Here is a 16,298-nt window from a genome sequence, read left to right as displayed (position 1 = left end):
AGCACAGGTATCAGATAGATCACCGCCACCCTGCTGAAGAGTAAACCGTCTGTGCGGTGTCAATCAGCCTCTGTGGTTGCTAATGTAAGGCAGAGGAAAGCAGGTTTCACATGTGCTTTCTAGTTTACTAGGGAGGAAGCGAATGGAGTTCGCTTATAATGCAATTTTCTTCACTTCACTTTTTTCACCCAGTAAACAAACAGAGACTTGTCTGAGACATCAGATCACAGGGCTGAGGTGAAGAAAATAACTTGCCTTTTTGGCATTCATGGCTTCTATTCTCCCTGAGAAAATGACTAAATGTAAATGTATTCCTTATTTCGTATGTGGTTAGAGATTGAGACATTGCATGTAGAATAGTCAGCAGACACCAAGGAAGTCCTTTGTATTATTTATTTAATGCATCATAAATCAGAACAGTATTAAAATAACAGAGTTCGAAAAATATATACAATTGGAATTGATTGACACGTCTCTAACAAATATTTAATCTCAAACATGGGATATGCTGTTTTAATGATCAGTTGATCATAATGAATGGAATTGACCAATCAAAAGCCTTTGTCAACAAACCCTTAAGGATCCAACTCAAAACTCTGCTGCAGACAGAAACCTTGTCTGTAGTCAGTTACCTTGCAAGCTGAAGAAGGATCTAGATACAGTGGGTTAAAGATAGAGATCCAAATACTGTAAAGTGTATAACAGAGATGGTAGGATCTAGATACTGAGCTAAGCACTGTGTGTCTACATGATGTGGCCCAGTGTATATAATGACAAGTTTACATATAAATAGTGAATCTGTTGTTGTCTTTAAATGCCATATGTCACCAATCACCATCAGAAGCACCAGTCATGGGATCTGTCCCTCCTTGACCAACATGGCTGCCTCCAGACTGGCTTCTAGCCAGCACTCTCCTCCTCTGTCGCATGGTTGGAGCAGTAATCCTTGATACCTGAGAGAGAGGATATATGTGTTGAAGATTAACATGTGGACAATGTGTGGACCTGTGCGCTTGTGCGTGCACGTACATTATTTCCATATGCATTTAAATTGTTACTGTTTTGAAAAAACGTCAACACATTTTTCCATTTGTACTCGTTTGTCAGTGTGGGAGTGTGTTTTTAGACAGCCCACAGCAATATGTCATTGCTGTTACTTTTCCCTTATCAATGCAAAAAGATAAAAACTTCCCCTGTATTGAACATTTCAGAGTCCCGTTTACATGCTTCCTCTATCTGCCCAACACTTCTTCTTTCATTCCATTTAATCTAGAAAATAGAATACCCTTTATTCACAAATGTCAAGTCAACAATTTCTGTGCTCTTCCAAGGAACTGTGCGTGGATGCACGTCAGTGCATATCCCGGTATGCGCGTGTGCGTGTGTGTCGATGCACGTGTACATATCCCTGTATGCGTGCGTGTCGATGCACGTGTACATATCCCTGTATGCGTGCGTGTCGATGCACGTGTACATATCCCTGTATGCGTGCGTGTGTGTCGATGCACGTGTACATATCCCTGTATGCGTGCGTGTGTGTCGATGCACGTGTACATATCCCTGTATGCGTGTGTGTCGATGCACGTGTACATATCCCTGTATGCGTGCGTGTGTGTCGATGCACGTGTACATATCCCTGTATGCGTGCGTACTCACTGTGTACTATTCTGTGGTAGGCAGCAGCAGCAGGGGAGTCGGGTACCTCGGAGAGGAAGGACTTGCCCTCGTCACAGCTCCTGCCAATCCTGGGGTCCAGAGGCACGCGGCCCAGCAGGGGCAGATTCAGCTCCTCGCACATCTGCTCAGCGCCCCCGGTGGTTGCAGGAAAGATCTGCGACGTGTTCTGGAAAGGTGAGTGCGGGGTGGGACAAGGGGGATGGGCAAAGGAGAGGTCAAGGGAAGATGGGGTTGGGAGTGTGGGTGGGGTTGGAGAGTAGTGGAGAGGATGGAAGTGAGGGTTAGGGGGTAGGGGCCACAGGGAATTGGTAACATGGTGAAATAACGGGCAGAAGGAGAGAGGGAAGAACGTGACCAAAAAAGTGGTGTGTGTATACGTGTGTGTGTGTTGGACCTTACTTTGCAGTTTGGACAGACAAATCCACTCATGTTCTCCACCACTCCGATGATAGGCAGCTTCACCTTCTGGCAAAAACGGATCTCCTTCCTCACGTCCTGTAGAGATACTTCCTGTGTGTGTGGGTGTGGGGGGGGGAGATGAGGAGGAGGAGTGAGAGTCTAGTGTCCCCGGCCTGAGAGGACCTTGTGTGGTGTAATCAGGATTAGGAAGTAGGACTTGTGGTTCTCCACCACAGCCAGACATCTATGACAAACTGTCATCTACACAGACGGTTTCCTCCATTTAGGATGTGCCTGGGGCTTCTACAGTGTGTGTGTGTGTGAGGTCATGGCCGGTATGGTTGCCTGTGGTTACCTGTGGGGTGGTGATGATGACGGCTCCGTCGATGTGGGCGGAGCTGAGGTACTGGACGATGGAGAGGTGTTCATCGGACGTGCCGGGGGGCGTGTCCACAATGAGGTAGTCCAGCTCCCCCCAATCAACATCCCGCAGGAACTGCTTGATCATGCCTGACAGAAACAGAGGCCTGCCATATTTAAATGTAGTCAGTAAATCTGCCCCAACAAAGCTCATCTAAGACACACATCCAAACTTACCATTTTTCTTGGGGCCTCTCCAGATGACAGCATCATCAGGACTGCTTAGCAGGAAGCCAATGGACATGACTGCCAGGTTATCCTCTACATACTGTAACACACACATACGTCAGGCCTCATTTAACATACATGTTGGCAATATTATACACGTAACAAATTAATGAATTAACCTTTTAAGGAGTGAGTTCTAAATATTACCGACGCTTCCACCAGAGTGAGTTATTTTTCCAAAACGGAAGCTAGCTAGCTTTAGTTAGCTTCCGTTACCTAGCAACCTAGCATAATACTCGTAGCAATGCTACTACCTGCTAGTGTTACTTGTTAGCCTCCTAATTGTACATTTTGAAGCCATACTATAGCGTTTGTCATATAGTTTTTGTCTATCGGAAAATAGTCTGTTGGAATGTTCAGAATCACACATGTGTGACGGTACTGGTACCACCTGGCGTCAGGTGGCTGAGCGGTGAGGGAAGCGGGCTAGTAATCTGAAGGTTGTCAGTTCGATTCCTGGCCATGTCAAATGACGTTGTGTCCTTGGGCAAGGCACTTCACCCTACTTGCTTCGGGGGGAATGTCCCTGTACTTACTGTAAGTCCCTCTGGATAAGAGCGTCTGCTAAGTGACTAAATGTAAATGTACTCTGTGGGGCCCGCTTTCGAACGATCACATATGTGTGACGCTACTCCTTAACGGGTTAAACATGGAAATTGGTGTTGATAGGGTCAGACTCACCACGGGAGACCAGCCAGAGCCGCTCTGATGGACCTACAGACAGACAGGCACGCACATACACACAAAGGCAAAACGAAAGACTTCATTTCCATAGCCTACCAACAAACATGAGCATAATCAAAGCAGAAGTGTGATCTGCGGTGACTTGCCTGTTCCCCCTCCAGCCCCATGATCCTTGGGATCGATGGACCACAGATGTCCACATCCAGAAGAGCCACCTGCACACACACACGGATCAGTTTGACAGCAGCCTGTGTCAGGGTTAACAACACTAATCCTAACCCTTAACCCTGTGTATATCACAGTCAGCTCTATAAACATGACTCATCATGAAACAGAGCATTAGATGAGCAGATTATACATGCTGTATTCTGCTTACAATCAAACACACCGCCAAACGTGTGTTTGGATTTTTTTGATATACAAGTATTTATATCTTGATATACAAGTTGTTTATTAAAATGTTCTAATTATTAATCAACTGTCATTCAAATTCAGGAAGTATGCACACCTACTGAAGTATGCACATCTTTGTCTATATCAGGAACAGGATCTTTGTCTACAAAATCAGGAACATCCCATGCAAGTCATCAACAAAAGCATAAACAACACTGATCATGTTCACTCAGGGGCGGCGCCAGAGAATTTTTTATGCAGGTCCTGAGGGGGTGCTAGATTATTGACTGGGGGAGCAATATATCATATATAAATACTATTAATAAATTAGCAATATTTTTGGGGGTGCTTTGGTCTTTCTTGGGGGTGCTGAAGCACCTGCTAGACCCTCCTCAGCGCCGCCCATGTGTTCACTGATAATCAGTTCTGTCGTCACAGAAGGGCCGTTGTGCAAGTCGTGCTGAGCTGCAGTCCGCCTTGTGAACACAAGAGGGCAATGTTTTACACACACAAGGGACAGCAGAGCCTGACGAAGACTTGGCTGCAGCCCCATCAGGCTTCTACTGCCGTCAGAAGTGAGGGAGAGGGGGAATGTGATGGATGGGAACGCCTGCCTTGTGTGGCGACATGTGGAGTGGAGGATGTGTTTGTGTGTGTGTATGTACGCATTGGATCTGTGACATAGGCCTGCGCCTTCCCGTCCCTTCAGTCAATGGTGGCGCCACATACCTCCTTCGTGCCGTCACTGGCTAGAGCGTGGGCCAGGTGTGCGCTGAAGGTACTCTTTCCCACACCTCCTTTCCCTGACAGGACCAGGATCTTGTGCTTCACGGTCGCCATCTTCACTGCTATCTCCGCTATAGCTGAAGGAGAGAAACACACAGAGAGAAGGAAAACATCAAGAGAGAGAGGAGAGATACACAGAAAGAAGAGAGACAGAGAGAGGAGAGGATAGAGAGAGAGGGAGAGAGGGGGAGAGAGAGAGAGAGAGAGAGAGAGAGAGAGAGAGAGAGAGGAGAAGACACACAAGAGTAAGGGAAAGAGACACGACGAGTGAATGACAAACTCTCAGAAGTCATTTTACCGTCTACAGTTAATGCAGTACAATACAGTTACTGTTGAGTTTAATGGCAGTGTTTTTGACCCCCCAAAAAAGGCTCCTTTCTGCCTCCTCCTCTCTGACAAAATGAGTGACGTGTGTATATTTCAGACTGGTCTGTCTGTGTCCTAATCTTGGCCAGTAGCCTAGGTGATGGTACTGGTCCTGCCATTACCTACCAGGGTCTGGAGCTTTGGAGGCTCCTGTTGCACACACGTTCTGGTTGGGACAACCCTGGCATGCTGAAGTCTTCCCAGCCTGCTCACTGCTGGTCCCAGGGCAGTCTGATCAAGACAAACAGTACAGGGTATCATTATGTATGCCTTTCTATCTCTGCATCTGCCCTATCCATCTTAAACGTCCCTTTGCGAACTGTTCAATACTATACCCAGTCGTTATTCCAATAATCCGACCTCAGTATCAGCATACTATTTAGCAGTAGTTGTTATTGCTAGTTAGTATACCTGGCTCTGACTGCCCTACTCGTAATGATTTTAATTGGGGTTTATTGACAGTTCATGAGACTAAAAGCTACATGTGAAACTTGTTTTGTTTTCTAGCAGACACGCACTATGACCTGTGTTGAAACTTTTTCTTATCTGATGACACTTAGCGTCTCCCTGTAGCCTTGCTAGCATAGCTTGCTAACTTCGTAGGTCGGTCGTTGTTCATTATAGGAGTTCCTTCTTGATATTCACCGCACAGCAAGTATACAACATGTGGGTACTATACATTTAAATACGTATAAAATAAATTGCCGAGGGGCGATACCCCTCTATAGACACTCACGTTGAGGAGCATCATTTGGTACGTCTGACATCTTTACTTCGGTCCTGCTGTGAAATCTGTCCCCCTAGAACTTCTTCCCGATTTAAGGTTCCGCATACGCACACAGTACGTGTCCCTGCCTGTTGTCCGTAATCGTTTCCAAGTTTAAAGTCTAACGAGGTAGTCTATCTGGTACAATAAAATAACATATTTAGAAGCCAAAAAACTTTTTAGACAATACCATTGTAGCTGTGTCACGTAGGCTACTTTCCGACGTAAGGCAACATTGGCCTACATTGCATGGTCTAAATGCGTATTAAAGATATGAGAACATTATTTGTCGATAGTATGAAAAAAACACGGGTCAAAAGCGCGTCTTAATGCCGCCATGTATAGCCTATATGTGTACATTTATTATATGAAATCTGCCTCTATTAAAGATTTCTTCATTTTCTGGTTAATGTCTCTTTAACGAGGTGCATTTAAAAAGAAGTATGGAAGATCGACTACACATCCCAGAAAACAACCTAAGAGGCGCGACCAATTTATCTATTCTGTTTTTTGTAACCATTTGAACCAATGGTATACATCTATTTGGGAGCGCGTAGTTCGAAAAGGCTTTTTCTCGTCCTATCAGAAATATTTATTTTATTTGATGAAACTAAACCAATTAAAACGTCGTAGATCCGTCTCGTCCAATCCTCAACTGGTTGGGCGTATCCCTTCACGACCAATTATATTGAAGTTGATGTTTAAACTCAGCGCGCGGGCGGTGCTAAATGAATTTGGGGAGGATCTCTAGTACAGATGCATGCATGGATTTGAATTGTAGCCTGATTAACAACTTCACAACATCTCAGGAAGCTGGTCAGCAATATTGCCACGGCGGTATCAATATAAAAGGAAAATTGTTGGTAAAATACAGGACAACAGTATTAGCATCATTTAAATAATATCTGTTCATGCTAGTATTCGGATAGACGAAAGCTACCTTTGCATTAAATTAGTTAGCGTCTTAGCTTAGCCTGTACTTGGAGTGATTTGCCACTGGAAATGAAAGCGGGCGGTGGTAAGTTTATTTTTAAATTATCAAATGTATTTGTATATATAAGGTTAGCTAGCGTTATATTTATACAGTGGCGTTAAAATGTTAGTAATGAATCTGAAAACATTTATCTGATTTACCTTTTTTCTACCACTGATGCTACTCCTCACAGCTTGATGTCTTGACTGTACGCAAGCGAGCTAGAGCTAGCTAACTGTTCTATCGAGTTAACCAGAAGTAGGAGCATTTGGTTAAAATTTTCACCAACCTTGCTTTAGATTCACCCAGTTTTGTTATACTCCGTGTATTTGTGTATGCATGTAATTTTTATTTTGTTCGATTCAAATTTCTTTAAAAAAAACTGCCTGGGTTTCTGAGGAGGGAAAATTGGGCGGTCAGTCCAAGCTGGATCATGTCCTACCCCTCTAATATAATGTAGCCAGATAGCGATATGACTTAACATTTTCTTTATTTATAATATGTAATGTGGTAACGTTTTATTATTAATACGTGGTTTTACTTTTGAATGTACCAACACAAGCTTACTATTCAAATGGATAGTAATTACTTAGCTACCAAGCTAGCATACTTGTCATTTTGTTGAGCCTTCAAACTGGGCACCAAGTAAGCAGCTAACATTTACGTGACAATTACAACCACAGTCCTACACCAAGACGAGAAGTATACAACCACTCTTGAATAAACAAGTCAGTATGCGAAGGCTCCTATGGAGATGACTTTCAAAGTGTGTCAAAGGAGGCCGTGTATTTCCCTCTTGGACAAAATACTGCCCTGCTTGTATTCTATATTAACTTATTTAATTATCTTCTTTTCTTCTTTGCAGCACTACACTGTCATTGTTCCAAATGCTTCTCCGTTCCTGTGCGGAAGCGGGTCCGTAAGCGTGCCCCTGTCCTGACCCTGCTATCCCTCCCTGAAGAGGTTCTCCTCTGTGTGCTCCAGTGTCTCTCTGCTGAAGACCTGTTGGCTGTCAGAGCTGTGAGTAAACACACACACTCCCGGTCTCAAATTCACACCACAGCACTCGCTCTGTTACACGCACTTGCATTTCCTTGTCAGTACACATGCAACATCATCTCCATGAACGTGTGCTGAACATCTTGTCGCCAAATAAACTGATTGGCAGACACATATTCAAGTACACACAACATGCCTTGAGTCCTGCAAATTCAGACACGGGAACATTGCATGATTAAAACTGCCAATACTAAGTGACATCTGTTTCCTCACAGGTGCACTCTCAGCTCCGTGACATCATCGATAGCCACTCCAGTGTTTGGGCCCGGGTCAGTTTCAGGGATACCTGGCCCTCCCCCACAACAGTCTGGCTCTTTGAAAGGTCGGTGTCCCATATAGCTACACAATCCCCCACTTGTGCGAACACACCTCCCCAACTCTCTGTGTCTGTATCCCTGCTACTCAGACAACTAAAGGCCACGATCTCTCCCCTCTCTTCCGTTCAGGGCTGCCGAGAAAGGGAACTTTGAAGCCGCTGTGAAGCTAGGGATCGCCTATCTGTACAACGAAGGACGTAAGTCACACTTCACACTCTCTCTGAGTACTGTACTCGCACTTTCCGAGGACTCCCGTGCTCTGGGGGAGGACCAAAGTTGAGTAGGTTGACCTGCTCGATCAGTGGTCCACAAGATCACCAACGACCTCCCCGGTGGCGCGTGTACCCCTCACCTCTTCCTCTCTCCTCCTAGCGTTGCTGTGTGACGAGGGCCGGGCTGACCGGTGTGGGAGGAAGGCGTCCCGCTTCTTCAGCCTGGCGGAGAGCCTGCGCCCGCCCACGGCAGACCCCTTCGTCTGGCTCTTCATCCGGCCTCCCTGGTCCCCCACCGGTAGCTGCTGTAAGGCCGTGGTGTTCGACCGGCTCAAGGCCGAATGTGAAACCAACGTGGTGAGTAGTGGACAGAGCTCGGGGGCGGGCATGGAACACTGACGGACAGGGATGAAAGCCTTCTCGCTGACCTTACGTCGGGTATTTCTTATTTTAGGGGAGGGTTTAAATGTCTTTCTTTGCATCCTAATCATCGTGGCTGCTGTCTGGTTAAGATGGGTTTTCAAAGTTTCGCCCTCCAATGTGGTTTTGAGGGAGGGAGTTCCTGCCATGTGCCTGGGGAGGTAATGACAGCAGAGAAAGCGAAGGATCCTGCTTGTCTAGGTTTCACTTCATGGCCAAACAAGCAGGCCTCAATTCTGTCTTGCTGTCAGAGCAACAAGAACATCTAATCTACCAGACTGGCCATTTTGGGGATTCTCAGTTACATGGGTGTTTATTAACTGCCACAGTCACAATTCAAGGCTTCGTTTCATTCATGCGTCTTGTCTTTTTTTTCTGTGTAGGAGAAGAAGGGGCCTTTGCTGCATTGTCTGGCCAGAGTTCTACAGCTCTTTGACGTGAGTATGGGAGACCGAGATTGGCACACAGTGAGAGAGGGGACACAGTTTCACACTCAAGTACCCCCCTTTTCCCCCTTCTTTTGTGTTTGGCTGGGTTTGAAACACTAGTTTCAATTAGCTTGTGATCCGATTGTTACCCTAAGCAGTTTGATTAGTCATCTGTATTAGCTGGCTTGATTAATGTTGGATAACCCTCCTGTCATGATAGTGGACCAACTGCTCAACTACCGTGTGATTTAGTTTTTCTCTTGCCCATATCCCCATTTAAAAAAAGACCCATTTCACAACACGTTTGCATATCAGCGTGTGCCTGTCACATTAATGAACGTGCTACTGTTCGAAGACGACTGCGTGTCAGGGTGGAGTTTCACCGCTCGTGGTGTGTGTGTGTGTGTGTGTGTTCCAGGAGGCTGACAGGCAGGCGGAGGCTCTGCCCATGCTGGAGGAGTCTTCCCAGGCAGGCTGTCTGCAGAGCTCCTACATGCTGTGGGAGCACAACCGCAAGTCTGCAGTGAGTACAGCCTGGCCTCACTATGACCAAGGCCCACGGGCAGACAGAAGACCCGAGATGTATAACCCCCCCAAAAATGACATGTTATTACATTAAAGACACTCTGTTTTAATGTCTGTCCCTTAAAGAAAGGCATTTCTCACGACGGATTATCGAACAATTCGTTTTGGTTGCAAGTCACTTCGTGTGTGTGTTTGATATGAAATCCACCATTAACCACCATTCCTCTCTGTCTCTCGTACTGTCTCTCTGTCACTGACTGTTCACTCCCCAGTCATCAGACCCAGGCAGGTACCTCCAGTGTGTACGAACCCTCAGGGACTACGCAGCCAAAGGATGCTGGGAAGCACAGGTGTGTGTTTGTGTGTGTGTGTACAAACCCTCAAGTACTCCTTGCCAATTATCTAAGGTTTCCTTCTCTAAAGGCATGACATGAAGGGACTTGGTCTCCTCTTCCCCTCTGACTCACACACTCAGACAATGCCACTCGCTCCATCGATTGTCTTCACTGTCAAGTGTTTTGTCCCCTGGTTATTTATAGTCTTTTTATAATGGCATCCTTGTCAGTCTTCATTGCTTGTGAGCAGGGTAGGGGGGAGTGGTTGTCTGCCGCCCATGACAGCTGCCTTCGAAAAGGCTATTATCAAGAGTCATCATGAATGGATGGATGGATGGAGTTATTGTTTCGTCTTGACGATATCTTTTCCACAATATTTCCCCGTGGAGATGTTATCGCCAGGGAGAGAGTTAATAATTCTAGATTTGAGAGACAGATCCGTGTATTTTGGCACAGCTGGTACACAGGGGTATCAAACTTGGCCTATCTAGCTGGCTGTCATTGGCATGACCGTGATCTTTCTCTCTCCACCTTTCTGTCACTTCCGATCTCGTCTATCCATCTCCCTTTCTTTCAACCCCTTCTTCCTTGCCCGTCCCCTCCCCTCTCTGGCAGCTGTCTCTGGCCAAGGTGTGCAGCAGTGGGAACCCCCTGGGCCTGGAGGCCCGGGCCTGTGCCGACCTGGTGGCCCAGCTCTTCCACGCCAGCCCCCAAACCCCTCGCCACGGCAGCGACGAGACCCTCCGGCCAGGCATCAAGGACACCATGAGGTAGGCCGCCCGGCGTCGCACAACTCTTAAGCGGTTTAGCGTTGGGCTTTTAGCATTCTCTGACTAACTGGACTTGTTACCGCTGTCATCCATTGCGGATGGTTTGTTGTCGTGGCAGAGTGCTAGAGTTACTTTATTTGTGGATTAGAGATGAGCGTTACACTCCCTTTTTGGAAGGCTGTTTCATAACGGCCCGGCAAGAAGTAGCTCTGGATAAGAGCGTCTGCTAAAATGACTAAATGTAGATAGTCGTTCACCACTGAGTTTGCGCCACACCTCACAGGGGAACACGCAAGCATACCCTCTCCATTGTCTCCCGTTTCTCTCCGTGGGCCAGCGTGTGACATCTGTCTCTCTCTCTCTGTGCGCGCGTCCAGGTACATCCTGGTGGACTGGCTGGTGGAGGTGACCACCATGAAGGACTTCTCCAGCCTCACGCTGCACGTGACCGTGAGCTGCGTGGACCGCTACCTGGAGCTGCGCTCGGTGCCCAAGGCCCGCCTCCAGCTGCTGGGCATCGCCTGCATGGTGGTGTGCACGCGGTGAGGCTGCAGACACCGCCCGTGTCTCTAGGATCTGGCACGTCATCATCGTCTTCATTCTCCTCCCATCGGCCTCTTTCTGAAGCTCGCGGTTTGTCTCGTCTCCACAGCTACGTCAGCAAGGACATCCTGACCATCCGCGAGGCCGTGTGGCTCACAGACAACACCTACAAGTACGAGGACCTGGTCCGCATGATGGGCGAGGTGGTGGCCGTCCTGGAGGGCAAGATCAGGGTGAGCGGACGGACGGACGCGCATGCTTCGAACACATTTTCTTGAACTCAAACGGGTGCCGAGCCCATTTAGCCGTCCGTGCGCTAACGCTAAATCAATGTGCAAACGCTTCGCAATCAATCCAAAGCGTCCTTTCGTACAGTCGCCACGGCCACGCGCTCCGACGCGTGTCAGCGTTGCATGTATGAACTGAGGTGATGTGCCCCCCGCAGAGCCCCACCCTGCTGGACTACGGAGAGGTGCTGATGTCCCTGCTGCCCATGGAGCGCCGCAGCCTCCACCTGTTCAGCTACATCTGTGAGCTGTCGCTGCTCTACTCCTCCCTGGGCGCGGCGCGGCACGCCACGCTGGCCTGCGCCGCGCTGCTCCTCACGCGGGCCATGCACCACTACGGTACGCGCCCGACAAGACGCTCTCGCATGCTAATACACACACACACACACCATTATAGATGTGAGCATATTTGACCCTAGTCTGACCTTTCTCCCACCTATCCCTCTCCATCCCTCTCTCTCCCTCCTTCCATCCCTCTCTCCACAGCTCCCCTCTGGCCCAGCCAGTTGGCCGACTACACGGGCTTCTCCAAGCAGTACCTGGTGCTGTGGACTGTGATGCTCTACGTCAAATGGTAAACTTTGTTTGCGTGGTTAACACCAATAAGAGGATCGATGGAAAGAGGCCTCCGGCACACACATGCGTGGTGTCGGGCAGTTAGTTAGAGGCTCTAAACAGTACTGTGGGAGGCAGAGGGGTGTGTGCGTGTGATGTGGAGGTGGAGCTGGTGTGTGTGTGTTGGAGGGGGTGAGTGAGTCGGAAGCATGCTGCAGGGTGAGTCAGACCAGATCGAAGACCGCATTTATGGGCCTCGTCCCACTCCCAAATAGACAAGCCACAAGATTTACTTTTACGTTCGACAATAACTGAAATGGCAGGGTGGATTTCAATCTCAACTCTTTCTTTCTTTTTCAGCTTCAGTGAGGATATCCCCAAGGACTACCGACACGTGTCTCTCACAGGGGTGAAGCAGCGCTTTGAGGATGAGGCCTACCAGCACATCAGCAAAGAGAAGGTGAGACACACACACACACGCTACATGATGAGGCCTAACCCTGGCGACCGCTTTTGGTTACCGTAACAAAAGTTAAGGGTTTCCACCATGTTCAGCTGGGCTAGCGCCTCATCTCCCCCCCCGCCCCCTGTGGTCCCCTCCAGGTCATCGACTTCAAGGAGCTGTGTCAGATCCTGGAGGTCCCGGAGGGGGAGCCTCAGCTGCTCCCCCCCAGCCCCACGGCCCAGCTGGCTGAAGCCTACACCTTCCTCTCATCACCAGCCAGCCACAGCAAGAGGTGGGGCTGGTGGCTCACACCTGCACGAGTGCAAGCGCACACACACACACACGTACACAGTCACACTCCTGGGTTTTCACCACGACAGCCGCACCAGCTCTGTGAACGCCGCACCGGTTTGCCGTTTTGTTTCCCCAGGAGACGAGAGGACTGCCTGCAGGCCCACCGAGGCAGCTTTGTGGCCACGCCCACAGCCGAGCTGTCCAATCAGGAGGAGACGCTGGTCGGCGACATCCTGGACTGGAGCCTGGATACTTCCTGTTCGGGCTACGAGGGCGATCAGGAGGGGGAGAGCGAGGGAGAGAAAGACGCAGAGAGTAAGTGGAGGGGTAGAGAGGAGGGAGATGCCTCCGTTTCATGTTATCGACTACATGCCTTATAGTCCTGATCTGAGCCACTGTGATAAGTTAAGTAGTAGATCTGACTTAAAGATATCATTTTGGTATATGATACATATGTATTGGACTGTGACAGTTAAGAGATAGACAGGAAATGTAGGTGCGAGAGAGGGGAAAACATGCAGTAAAGGCCCAAGTCGGAATCAAACCCGGGCCGATGCGTCCGGGCCTTGCAAAATAGCGAAATCAATCAATGGCCTCTTCCTAAGCTATGGAAAAAAGCGTCTGCTAAATGGATAAAATGTAAATACATTCAGCGATGACGCACAGAACCAACAAAGTTTTTATCCGAAGCGACATACAAATGGTACAAGTAGAAAGCACAGCAGATAGAAAGTAACAGGATTTGGTTGGCTGGAACACTCTTTTGTTAACCGTGAACTTCCTGTTTCCTCTCCCTCTCAGCTTCCGCCGTGGCCGTCCACCTGGAGACCGAGCCAGCGGAGAGGGAGCACCGCTGCCGCGCCCTCTCCAGCGACGAGGACAGCTTCTGCCAGGACGGCAAGCAAAAGGCAGCGGATGGCCAGTGTAGCGCCAGGAGGAGACCCCGGGAGCCCCTCGTCTTCTCCAACGAGCCCAGCTCTGGATACTCGTCCGTCCAGAGCACCAGCCCCTCCTCCACCACCTCCACGCTGATGCCCTGCACCTTCACGGCCGTGCCCCCCGACCCCGCCTCCCACTCGGCCCACGCCGTGCCGGGCTTCCGTCTGCTGGTGCCAATGCAGAGGCCCAGGTGCGCCGCCCGCCGGCAGGTGAAGAGGAAGAATGCGGCCGCCCACAGCGGAGGAGAGATGGAGAAAGAAGAGGAGGAGGAGGACGATGAAGATGTGGAGGTGTATGCTGCCAGTGTTGGGTTTCTAAGCCTATAAGTGTTTTGACTGGCTGGCTGGCTGACTGACTGCCCATGGAGTGAAGAACAGACTGGATGTCTCCCTGACGTCAGTCAGCCAGTCAGTGTCCTGCACTGATGTCAGCTGACCCTGCCTCACCCTCCGGACCACCAGGAGCCTGGAAGCTTTAACGAAAGGGAAAGGAAAAAAAGAACAAAGCCGGTCATATGAACCAGACCCCAGCCTTATTATTATTTGTTGTGTCATTTTAGTTTTACGTGAAACATGTTGACAGCCTCTTATGCGTGTGTCTATCTCCCCATAGTTCAATAACTTTCATGAATTTCTCAGTATTGAAACCACTGGACTTGACACTGTTACATTGCAGTTCATCTTGCTGTACGCTAACTTTTGAAACAAGCAGCTATTTTGTATCTCATCATTCAGTGACCTCTGAACAGGAAACCTCGGGACATGTTCTAAGTTATTAGTAACATGGCTATGTTATAAGAACCACATCACTATTCCTCAATAAGGAAAGGTTATTGATATGCACTGTTCTTCAGGGTTCTCTTCACATTTTTGTCCAAAGAAAAAGACTACTCTGTAGTTCAGGTTAGGGTTTTTTTTCTCCGGCTAAAAGTGTGATTTTTAGTTTCTGTTACCTGTCATTTTCCCATTTCATCGAATTGTACACAAGCCAAAGGTACTCCATGGAACTTTCCATGGGTCAGATATGTGTCAGTGGCGTAAAAGACTAAATACATTGAGCTGTTGTAGGATGTATGTTATGTATTGATGTATATGTATTACTTACAAGTTTGGTAAGTATACAAAGTGCCCTTACAGGTACATCATGTTCATTTTAGTTGAACTCTTGTTCGACACTAAACAGCTTTTTATAGACCACTAATAAGCATTGTCAGCTGAATGTTTTAGAGATGTGAAGCCTGAGATGTTAAGTGTTTATTGTTTAGTCTGTGAAACATGTAGTCCCAGTAAGAAGCAATGAGTTGCTCAACCTTTCTCCCTTGGGTCCATCTTAAATTTAGTCCAGCACTTTTGTTGTCATCAAAGCAGAACAAACTCGACTGAATTTAAATGTTTAATGGCAACATTTGCTTACGCTTGAACAATCAACTACTATTATATGTATTATCAAGTGGAGTTGCTTTGGCTTCTGTTGGAGAAATGGAGGTGGAGACACTAAAGGCGAAATGTTGCTTGATAAGAGTTTAAAAGTACTGTAGATTTACAGCAACTCTAGACACAGCTGACACATGTCCGTTGATGTTTTGAGACTGACTGTAAATACTTTTTAAAATGTTCTGACACACTTGCTGTCTGGTAATATGTAAATATGTACAGTAAATGTTTCAGGTGTTGGAAAAAAAGACTGTGACAAGCTGCCTTTACTTGAAATTGTTATTGCTGAATTCCAAATAGTCCAGTAAACTGTCTACAAAAATGTTTAAATGTACTTTTTACATGTCTATTTGAAATGTCTGAATGTATTTTTTTTATTTTAATTAAAACAAGACAAAGGACTTGGAATTTCTCAGCCCTCTAATTTACTTGTTACTTGTACATCTACGTAATATTGCCAAAATACGAAAATTTCTCTCAAAGGATGATGCCGAAAAACTAATACATGCATTTGTTACGTCCCGATTGGACTATTGCAATGTGTTGTTCTCTGGCCTCCCAATTACCCACCTAAAAAATTTACAGCGGGTGCAAAATGCTGCTGCTAGACTATTGACCAGAACAAGAAAGTTTGATCACATAACATCTACTCTTGTCTCTCTACACTGGCTCCCTATCCAAGCCAGAGCTGACTTCAAAGTTCTACTACTAACCTACAAATCTCTGCATGGATTGGCACCACTGTACCTCTCCGGTCTCCATGCACCCTATTGCCCCGCAAGGACACTTAGATCTCAAGATGCCGGCTATCTGGTGGTTCCCAAAATTAAGAAAAAAACAGCTGGAGGTAGGGCGTTCTCATATAGAGCATCTCTTCTCTGGAACAAATTACCCGTCTCAATTAAGGAGTCTGATACTGTTTCGACATTTAAAATTAGGTTAAAAACGTTATTGTTTAGTCAATTCTACGACTGTTAAAGGTAAGTATGTTACTAGTTGGAGGCAACGGGGGACGGGTTGTTTCCATCCTTATTCTTTAAGTAT

General features: G+C 47.4%; 2 protein-coding genes across 2 annotated transcripts; one reads left to right on the top strand and one right to left on the bottom strand.

Annotated features, from left to right (window-relative positions):
* Positions 1–379: 379 nt before the first annotated feature.
* nubp1 (nucleotide binding protein 1 (MinD homolog, E. coli)) lies at positions 380–5,881 on the bottom strand. The gene is made up of 10 exons (XM_062448068.1): positions 5,690–5,881; positions 5,080–5,184; positions 4,531–4,664; positions 3,555–3,623; positions 3,406–3,438; positions 2,674–2,764; positions 2,432–2,586; positions 2,077–2,187; positions 1,657–1,843; positions 380–953 (listed from the first exon to the last, which is right to left on the bottom strand). The coding sequence occupies exons 1-10, from the start codon at positions 5,718–5,720 to the stop codon at positions 901–903; spliced, it is 969 nt and encodes a 322-aa protein (XP_062304052.1). The 5' UTR covers positions 5,721–5,881; the 3' UTR covers positions 380–900.
* Positions 5,882–6,465: 584 nt separating this feature from the next.
* ccnf (cyclin F) lies at positions 6,466–15,655 on the top strand. The gene is made up of 17 exons (XM_062448057.1): positions 6,466–6,737; positions 7,558–7,712; positions 7,967–8,073; positions 8,198–8,265; positions 8,441–8,637; positions 9,084–9,137; positions 9,547–9,651; positions 9,926–10,003; positions 10,604–10,758; positions 11,136–11,300; positions 11,411–11,534; positions 11,747–11,927; positions 12,075–12,162; positions 12,504–12,603; positions 12,747–12,880; positions 13,019–13,197; positions 13,684–15,655. The coding sequence occupies exons 1-17, from the start codon at positions 6,722–6,724 to the stop codon at positions 14,145–14,147; spliced, it is 2,370 nt and encodes a 789-aa protein (XP_062304041.1). The 5' UTR covers positions 6,466–6,721; the 3' UTR covers positions 14,148–15,655.
* Positions 15,656–16,298: the final 643 nt, after the last annotated feature.

Source organism: Osmerus eperlanus, chromosome 2 (genome assembly GCF_963692335.1).
Source record: "Osmerus eperlanus chromosome 2, fOsmEpe2.1, whole genome shotgun sequence".
Taxonomy (NCBI): Eukaryota; Metazoa; Chordata; class Actinopteri; order Osmeriformes; family Osmeridae; genus Osmerus; species Osmerus eperlanus.
The sequence above is the reverse complement of the archived record's forward strand: the minus strand, read 5'-3'. Positions and strand labels throughout refer to the sequence as shown.